Source organism: Atractosteus spatula, chromosome 10 (assembly GCF_055471065.1).
Source record: "Atractosteus spatula isolate fAtrSpa1 chromosome 10, fAtrSpa1.hap1, whole genome shotgun sequence".
NCBI classification, from domain to species: domain Eukaryota; kingdom Metazoa; phylum Chordata; class Actinopteri; order Semionotiformes; family Lepisosteidae; genus Atractosteus; species Atractosteus spatula.
Genome location: NC_142715.1, coordinates 6636488 through 6646486, shown reverse-complemented (window position 1 = coordinate 6646486; position 9999 = coordinate 6636488). Strand labels below are relative to the sequence as shown.

Here is a 9999-nt window from a genome sequence, read left to right as displayed (position 1 = left end):
AATTGCATTTTCAGTGGACAATTTTCAGTTTCTCTCTACAGAGAGGTGTAACGATTGATGGTGAGAAAGAGGATTGCAAAAGTTGGTTTGCTTAGTTGATGTTATAGTGAGCGGCTTCATTGTATGACGTATTATGATTTTTTAATATATAACTATATGAACTCAGTCAATTAAATATATATAGAAAATAAAATACTTATCTGACAACCCATGACAGAAGTTACTAATAGATTGTTTTATTGGTATAATAATTGTTATACATTTATTAAATTCTATTAGATTGATATATCACAATTATTATATCTACCTCAATATGCAGAGCCACTCAAGGATTATGTTGAATGCTAGCTTTATTGAACAGCATAGTGTAGCTTCCAATGAACATCTAACTGAACTAGCTTAAACTACTTTCCTAGGAGCCACATAACGTAACCCCCCCCCCCCCCCCCCATAACATAACCCCTGGAATTGGGGAGGTACAGATAATGTTCAGTTCCATGGTACACCACAGTTTGCTAATCACTAGGCCATATGGGAGCAAATCTTGCCATTCAGAATACATGACAAATAATTTGTCATAATGCATCAAACCCTTTATTAATATTCTATTGCGAGACTGCACAACTTCGTAATAAAATCATTAAAAAATATTTTATCACATGTTTGCCATCCTTATTTTATGAACCTTGTTTCTGTAGTAAGCTCATATTTTGGAAACAAAAAGTTTATAGTGCCACATTCCCATATTGGGAATTGAACCCGGGCTACTTGGATAAAAACATCTGATTGCTAATCACTAGACCATATGGGAGTATTGCCACACTCTACATAAAGTAAGCAAAGTCTTTATAGTGTGCTTGTTAGAGAGCTAGCTGGCACCCAGAGCACTGCAGAGTCTATTTACTGTGACTTACTTGATGTACAACATCAGGACTTTTCAGATCCCTGGCACACGTTGAGATCACAGACATGTCCATGCAGGTATGCCAAGCCACATGTATGTCTCAGCATCTTGCCATGATCATACAGGTATATGGTTAGTAAATTTATGTTTTGATTGCAACAACCCTGCAATGAACATGGCTTACAGCAGCACTATACTGGAGATTTTGATGTTTTCTTAAATGAAGGGGAAAAAAAGCTAAGTGTGTATCATCGAACTGGTGTGCTGCCCCACATAAGCGATACGAACAAACACTGCTTTACTGAGGAGCACTGCCTGAGTTTATTATTGGTAACCTGGAGACCAGACCAGCCTCTTCAGTGGAAAAAAAGTGAAGGACAGGACCCACAGTATTAAAAAGTTATTTCTTTAATCTTGTTTCTTAGGCAGTATCTATCAAGGTTGGTATAAAACTATCTGAAATGAATATTTTCACATATTGAACTCCAGAAGGATATACAGGAAGGAATGAAGCAGAAAGTAGACAGATGTGGTTGTTATTGCATTTTCTGTCTTTTATTTCCACACCATCCATGAACAGATTTACAGTAAAATCAGGAAAGGCAGTACTGACAGAGTCACTTTCTCATGGATAACAAGACTATGGCATATTCCCAAGGGGTAACTGGAATCTGGAATCTGTCCAAGAACTCAGGGCAATTCAACAAACCCACCCTCTTTGTTAAGCAATGGTGCCACTAACCAAATGTATAATAGCATATCTGAAAAATATACTTTTAATTTTGTACTTAATGTTCTTGCTATTCTATAAATACCTGTTCTATTTCTTCAGGAGACAATAATTTTTGATATTTACATTTCTGTGTTGATTGTGTAACACAAAACAAAAAGGATCAGCTGATGTGTATATCTGAAACTCTTACATATACTCTTGGATACTTCGATTTAAAATTATTTTAAACGTATTAAACATGTTTTGAACAAAAGCTTCCAGAAAAAGGCATATTCAAAATAAACGTATCTGGACATATTACTTACCTACATTAAACAGCTACAGTGAAAATATTGTACATACTTATGTCCTTGAAGGTACTGTATAAAGCTGAAATAAATTTGCAATCGCACGGTTCAACACGAAAAGTGCAGCTCGATGGCGATTCAGACCTCCTGAGTAGCTGGTGGTAGCAGGTGCAGTGAAGTTTATATCAAGTTGCAGAAACTCCTCTTTCTCAGCTCGGCTGTTTTGAAGCCGCTGCAGCGCTAATGTATGACGTCATCACGCATCACGGCTGTGCAGATATTTAACCCACGTGGCAGTAATTTAATCGGTTGGTTTGGATGAATAATAAAGACGGTTATTTTATTTAAAAATAACTTTTCATCTCCTGAAGAAACAACCCTGTTTAGCTGTAATTTGTACAGACCCCGAACGTATAACTTCTGCCTCTGTTTCGGATCGAATCTTTAGAAAGATGGCTAATGTTTTCTTCACACTGGAGACAGAGCTTCACTCTTTCATGGAGCTTTCGCTTAAATCGATCGTGGACGATGTTTCTGAAGTTTTTCGAAACAGGATGGTTAAAATCAAACAGTTTGTGGAAGAGAGTTTCGGGAGTGAAATGGCGCAGCTGAAGAAGGAAAACGAGAGCCTGAAGTGGAGATTGCAGCTGTGGGAGAAGGAGTCGGGAGCAGGAGGAAACCAGGGACAGACAGATCGTGTTGGACACACGCTTCCCTGTGAAGTCCCTGCAGAAATAAAAGAAGAAATGGACACGAAACTGGAGCTGTCAGGTCAGTGTGGTGACTTGTATGAAGTCAGTGTCTGTGTGTTTAAAAACAGTGTCTTTAACTTCCTCACTGGTGAGAGTATAGTGGAGAGATGCAGAGTGAAGTGGAAAATACTTGTGTGATGTACAGTAGCAACGAGATTCTTTACTGCAAACTGAACTGTTGTTGTTTGGTTATGGTGCTAAAAACATCCTTAATATAGTAACAGGGCTACAATCACGTCGTTTAGACACAAGAAGTGCATCATTCTATCATTAGCGAAACTTTTGCTAAATTATTTAGTTTGTATTTGTAAATTTAGTGAAAATATAATGTAAAGCAATATTTTTAGTTCTTTGGTCTCCTGTAAATCTGAAGGTTAAAGTAAGTAAAGACACAATAATTGTATAACTGAATCACTTTCTATAATTTAGTGTCATTACCAAAATTATTGTATTTGTATTATACAGTGGTGTGAAAAAGTGTTTGCCCCCTTCCTGATTTCTTATTTTTTTGCATGTTTGTCACACTGAAATGTTTCAGATCATCAAACAAATTGAAATATTAGACAAAGATAACACAAGTAAACACAAAATGCAGTTTTTAAATGAAGGTTTTTATTATTAAGGGAAAAAAAAAATCCAAACCTACATGGCCCTGTGTGAAAAAGTGATTGCCCCCTAAACCTAATAACTAGTTGGGCCACCCTTAGCAGCAACAACTGCAATCAAGCGTTTGTGATAACTGGCAATGAGTCTTTTACAGCGCTGTGGAGGAATTTTGGCCCACTCATCTTTGCAGAATTGTTGTAATTCAACCACATTGGAGGGTTTTCGAGCCTTAACCGCCTTTTAAGGTCATGCCACAACATCTCAATCGGATTCAGGTCAGGACTTTGACTAGGCCACTCCAAAGTCTTCATTTTGTTTTTCTTAAGCCATTCAGAGGTGGACTTGCTGGTGTGTTTTGGATCATTGTCCTGCTGCAGAACCCAAGTGCGCTTCAGCTTGAGGTCACGAACAGATGGCCGGACGTTCTCCTTCAGGATTTTTTGGTAGACAGCAGAATTCATGGTTCCATTTACCACAGCAAGTCTTCCAGATCCTGAAGCAGCAAAACAGCCCCAGACCATCACACTACCACCACCATATTTTACTGTTGGTATGATGTTCCTTTTCTGAAATGCTGTGTTACTTTTACGTCAGATGTAATGGGACACACACCTTCCAAAAAGTTCAACTTTTGTCTCGTCAGTCCACACAGTATTTTCCCAAAAGTCTTGGGGATCATCAAGATGTTTTCTGGCAAAACTGAGACGAGCCTTTATGTTCTTTTTGCTCAGCAGTGGTTTTCGTCTTGTAACTCTGCCATGCAGGCCATTTTTGCCCAGTCTCTTTCTTATGGTGGAGTCATGAACACTGACCTTAACTGAGGCAAGTGAAGCCTGCAGTTCTTTAGATGTTGTTGTGGGTTTTTTTGTGACCTCTTGGATGAGTCGTCGCTGCGCTCTTGGGGTAATTTTGGTCGGCCGGCCACTCCTGGGAAGGTTCACCACTGTTCCATGTTTTCGCCATTTGTGGATAATGGTTCTCACTGTGGTTCGCTGGAGTCCTAAAGCTTTAGAAATGGCTTTATAATCTTTTCCAGACTGATAAATCTCAATTACTCTGTTTCTCATTCATTCCTGAATTTCTTTGGATCGCAGCATGATGTCTAGCTTTTGAGGATCTTTTGGTCTACTTCACTTTGTCAGGCAGGTCCTTTTTAAGTGATTTCTTGATTGAGAACAGGTGTGGCAGTAATCAGGCCTGGGTGTGGCTAGAGAAATTGAACTCAGCTTTCCAAAGATGTGATAAACCACAGTTGATTTATGTTTTAACAGGGGGGGCAATCACTTTTTCACACAGGGCCATGTAGGTTTGGATTTTTTTTTCCCTTAATAATAAAAACCTTCATTTAAAAACTGCATTTTGTGTGTACTTGTGTTATCTTTGTCTAATATTTCAATTTGTTTGATGATCTGAAACATTTCAGTGTGACAAACATGCAAAAAAATAAGAAATCAGGAAGGGGGCAAACACTTTTTCACACCACTGTATGTCTGTACATATAAATACACACATCTCATGTATTATTTATATATGTAATATATAATTATAAGAACAAGTAAAGGTTTATTACATGGTGAAAAGAGAAGAAAGAGAAGAAACAGAAGACAATGTTTCTATTGTGTTTCTTTTCTTCTCTTTTCATCAACGAATAAACCTTTACTTGTTCCTTTGCAACCTGCACATGCTGATACAGCTACCTTCTTGAACATATATAATAATATAAATGTAAGTGGCCATATTAACATTTTCAGGATCACTGTGTCTATATTCTCCTCTTTCTGCGCAATGTCAATGTACTGGAGTGTTCAGTCAGTGTGTCTGTATTAACCCCCCTCTCTCTCAGTGCAGTGTTAATGTACTGGAGTGTCCGTCAGTGTGTCTGTATTAACCCCTCTCTCTCAGTGCAGTGTTAATGTACTGGAGTGTCCAGTCAGTGTGTCTGTATTAATCCCTCTCTCTCTCAGTGCAGTGTTAATGTATTGGAGTGTCCAGTCAGTCTGTCTGTGTTAACCCCTCTCTCTGATTATAGTGTTAATGTACTGTAGTGTGCAGTCAGTGTGTCTGTGTCTCAGTGCAGTGTCAGTGAACTGTAGCATCCAGTCAGTTTGTGAATATTGGGGTGACAAGTGCTCTGTGCTGGTCTATCTAGATGCTATAAAATCCCTTTCATTTTTAGGAGAACAAGTCTTGTTCTGCTGTGCAGTTCATGATTTTATTATTTTCAGTTCCTTTTCACGTTATCTGTGTTCAGGCAACTCAAGTGTGTTTGACTATTTGGTATATATCTAGTTTGAAAATGATCTTTGACAATTTCATTTAGATAATGTTATTGATGATATTTCCTTGCTATCTCAAAATTAATTTTTTTAGCCTCTTATGTATGAATATTATTTCCTTTTGAATTCTCCTCTAAGATCACGTTAAAGGTTTTATTCTCTTCTCCTGTGTTTTCAGGCTCAGAGGCCAGTGGTCTCCCTGACACTGGGGAAAGGGCTCCTCTTGAACAGCAGCACAGGGAGGAGTGGGGCTCCTGTCTGATGCAGGAGACAGAGCTCACTGCTGCAGAAGGGAAAGAGAAACTCAGTGAGCAGCAGCACACAGAGAGCAGACAGAGTGTGGAGGATCTGGACTCTGTGCCCATGATGAAGACAGAGCCTGAGAGTGGGACACCTGGGCTCTTAGTATCTGAGGACTTTACAAAGAAGATTAATAATCTAGATACTAACAGTATTAGACAAGGTTGTAACGAACTGGACTGTGACTCTGTACAAAATCACAAAAAACAACTGTATGCATTTAATCTTAAAAAGCAGGATGTGGATCCTCAGTTGATTGACCCTGCAGAGCAGCAGACTGATGTACCTGTTGAAGAGAACAGTACTAAATTACAGCACACAGTGAAGAGTGAGGACAGGGAGGAACAACAGCAGCTCCTACAGGGCTTGATGATAATAAGGCCTTGTTCTGTTAGAGTGGAGAGACTGTCATTGCAGAAGTGTTTTAAACAAATGAATCATTCTTTAGTATCTAAGAACTTTACAGAGATGTATAATAATTTGGACACTAAGAGTATAGCAAAGCATGTGAATGAACTGGAGTTGGTCTCTGTTCAAGGAAGAAAGGAAGAGGAAGAGAAGGAATTGAAAGTTTTCAGTTCCCAGTTGATTCAGCCTTCAGAGCAGCAGACGAATGTACCTGGCAAAGAGAACAGTACTGAGTTACTGCACTCAGAGGAGAGTCAGTACAGAGAGGAAAGAGAGGAACAACAGGGAGGCCCACAGGACTTGATAGGAATGAGTTCTTCTTCTGCAAACATGCAGAGACTGTCAGTGCAGCAGTGGATTAATCATTCAAGCAATGTTAAAAATCACCAGCTCACTGCAGGCCAGAGGATTAGGAAGACTCATCCAGCACCTTGTACAGATAATGTAGAGAAAATGTCAGTACAGCCCAGACAGCAGCAATGTTTTCGACAATCAAGTAAATTAAAAAGTCACCAGCGCACCCATACTGGTGAGAAACCATTCACCTGCAGTCAGTGTGGGAAAAGATTTAATCAGGCAAGTCATTTAAAAACCCACTTACGAATTCACACAGGAGAGAAACCATTCACCTGCCATCACTGTGGGAAGAGCTTTACAGAGGCAGGCAGTGTAAAAAAACACCAACTAATTCACACAGGAGAGAAGCCTTTCACCTGCAGTCAGTGTGGGAAAAGCTTTATTCAGGCAGGCAATTTAAAAACCCACCAGCTTGTTCACACACGAGAGAAACCTTTCTTCTGCAGCCAGTGTGGGAAGAGTTTTATTCAGGCAGGTAATTTAAAAACCCACCAGCTTATTCACAAAGGAGAGAAACCTTTCACCTGCAGTCAGTGTGGGAAGAGTTTTATTCAGGCAGGCAATTTAAAAACCCACCAGCTTGTTCACAAAGGAGAGAAACGTTTCACCTGCAGTCAGTGTGGGAAGAGTTTTATTCAGGCAGGCAATTTAAAAACTCACCAACTTGTTCACAAAGGAGAGAAACGTTTCACCTGCAGTCAGTGTGGGAAGAGTTTTATTCAGGCAGGAAATTTAAAAACCCACCAGCTTGTTCACAAAGGAGTGAAACGCTTCACCTGCAGTCAGTGTGGGAAAAGCTTTATTCAGGCAGGCAATTTAAAAACCCACCAGCTTGTTCACACAGGAGAAAAACCTTTCACCTGTAGTGAGTGTGGGAAGAGTTTTAGTGTGGCAAGCAGCTTAAAAAAACACCAACTAATTCACACAGGAGAGAAACTGCTCAGCTGTAGTCAGTGTGGGAAGAGTTTTAGTACAGCAGACAACTTAAAAACCCACCAGTTTATTCACACAGGAGGGAGACCATTTAAGTGCAGTCACTGTGGGAAGAGTTTTAGTCAGCCAAGCCATTTAAAAAGACACCAGCTTATTCACACAGGAGAGTAACACTGGATAGAACAATACAGAGAAGTTTAGAGTTGAATGATGATTTATTTTTAGTCTATTGTGGCATGACTTGATCATGAAGTAAATCAGTATCTGAGGTTTTTAACCCCTTAGCAGAACTCCCTGGCACCTGAATCTGTACAGGTTCTGAACAGCATTTCAGATTCAGAAAACTCCCAAGTTAAACCTGCATCATCAAAGCAATATGTTTTCTGTATATATATCTTTAAATATGTATATATATATATCTTTGTAAATGATACACAAAGTATTGCTCACGCTAGTGACTCCAGTATTTTCTAAATCTAACCTTTTTTTTACAGCAGTGAAACCTGTTAAAAAATAAAGATTTTTGGAAAATATATATCCATTTATGTAGGAAGATTCATTTCTATTTATTTAATTTAAATTACATGGTAATTGGTATTTAATTGTAATTTAAATTACAAGCACTCATGGACAAATACCATTACATTTTGCCCAGAAACATCATCAGCCAAGCTAGTAGCAGAAACTATTAGAATACTTGAGGATATAAAAGGTGTAAAACTTGGTGACATGACACATAACTTCTCCCTTTGTGTGGACAGTGTTTTATTGTTTCTGTCTTCACCTGTCTAAGCTGCCTAGTGGTCATGAATGAGTTTAGCTCCATTTCAGATGTTAAGATGAATTACCATAAATCTAAGGCCATTTCTCTAGGTGGCTTCAATGACACGGGGTCCCTTCCAAATGTCCCAGTTAAACGGTCTAAATTCTGTTTCACTTACCCTGGGCTAAATGTCTCACTGAATCTTAGAGAATTGTGGAAACTAAACATTGCAGCAATAATTCTAAATGTCCAAATAGACTTGGAACTCTGGCATATTCTCCCTGTTTCCCTTCTGGGCCAAATCAGTTCAGTTCCTGCTGTACCTTCAGTGTCCCCATCTCCTCTCATTGTGTGTTTTCATTGTGTGTGTGTTGTGTATTTGTTTTGTTGTTGTCATTCTGTAAAGCACTTTGAGAATCCACCTTTGAAGGCACTAAATAAAATAAAGTTTATTATTATTATTGAGTCTTTTATACCCTCTGCATCGCTCTCCGTATGCCTGACCAGGAGGGTTATCACTGATGAGCACTTGCCAGGTAAATACAGTGATCAGTGATAAAGCTGAAATCCTTCCAGCTGCCTGTAGAGAGCGATGGTCTTTTACAACTGGGCTTGTCCCTCTCAGTCACTGTGGGTCATTGTGGGTTTCATTTCATTCTCATATTAAAGAAAGAACATATATTAACTAAACTTGGGAATCTTTAAGATGTGGTATAAACATGGTACACAGGTGATTGGGGATTTTATTTAAGAACAACACCTTAATGTTCTTTTGGCAAATGCAAGCACAATTCAATCTTACGTAAGAATGTTTATCGTTATGTAGATGACTGTCTCCCTCATTACAGTTGTAGCCAGGTGTGTTGAGCCATGGTTATATAATGTAATCATTTATGTTATTTTTTATTTTATTTTTGTGAACTTCCCCAAAATTAGTTCCAGTTTTATGTATATAGTTGGCTTTACGACATACTTTGGGATTTGTTGTTGGAGGGGCTTTAATTAAGATCCACCCTGGGCGTCATAGTTGTGATGTTTTTCCGGTGATTTCTCAGACGCATTGTGGACACCGAGGGGATAAGACGTACATTACCGTCTCTCTCCAACAAACTTATGCGACTTTATTTTGATCAATGTATTTTCTGTTTTAAATGATTACTGGTGTGGCGTAATATATTGGTGACCACGTGATGAAGAATGTGCCGCATTGTTAGGTTGCACGTAATGTTTTATTTGATTAAAAAGTTAGGATGTCCGATTTGGAGGGCCTGTTGCGACATGCTAATGTACCGTAACGGGGTGTAGTGTGGTGCTAGCGACACGTGGTCATTCAGGTTAGCATGCCAGCGTTATTTTATTTTCTTTATTACATATTCATGTGGTGATATTATTTCTGAGAATGTTACATTTGTGTGTTAAATTAATAGGGGTATTGCATAAGTGGAATGTGTAATGCAGTATACGGTATTTAACCACGTGTTATATTTCGCTAAGCAGGAGATTAAGAGACATTTAGCGTGTGTAACGCCCACATGGTTTATGTTCTATAAGGTATGTCGTCCATTTTGTTATAACTTTTTTTTCTCTTCTTCTTTACTTTGATATCTTAGGTGTGCCGATTTTATCAACCAAATGTTAACGTACAAAAAGTTGCATTGTAGAGTAAGGTAACGGGATATT

General features: G+C 38.8%; 1 protein-coding gene across 1 annotated transcript; it reads left to right on the top strand.

Annotated features, from left to right (window-relative positions):
• The first annotated feature begins 2523 nt into the window (after window positions 1–2523).
• LOC148824642 (uncharacterized) lies at window positions 2524–8775 on the top strand. Its single transcript, XM_088926423.1, has 2 exons — window positions 2524–2695; window positions 5737–8775. The coding sequence occupies exons 1-2, from the start codon at window positions 2524–2526 to the stop codon at window positions 7725–7727; spliced, it is 2163 nt and encodes a 720-aa protein (XP_088782549.1). The 3' UTR covers window positions 7728–8775.
• The last annotated feature ends 1224 nt before the right edge of the window (window positions 8776–9999 follow it).

Excerpts from the sequence above, each read along its gene's own strand:
- LOC148824642 (XM_088926423.1), top strand. The coding sequence starts at position 2,524 with ATGGCGCAGCTGAAGAAGGAAAACGAGAGCCTGAAGTGGAGATTGCAG. Across the intron at positions 2,696-5,736 it reads CACGAAACTGGAGCTGTCAG|GCTCAGAGGCCAGTGGTCTC; the intron begins GTCAGTGTGGTG and ends CTGTGTTTTCAG.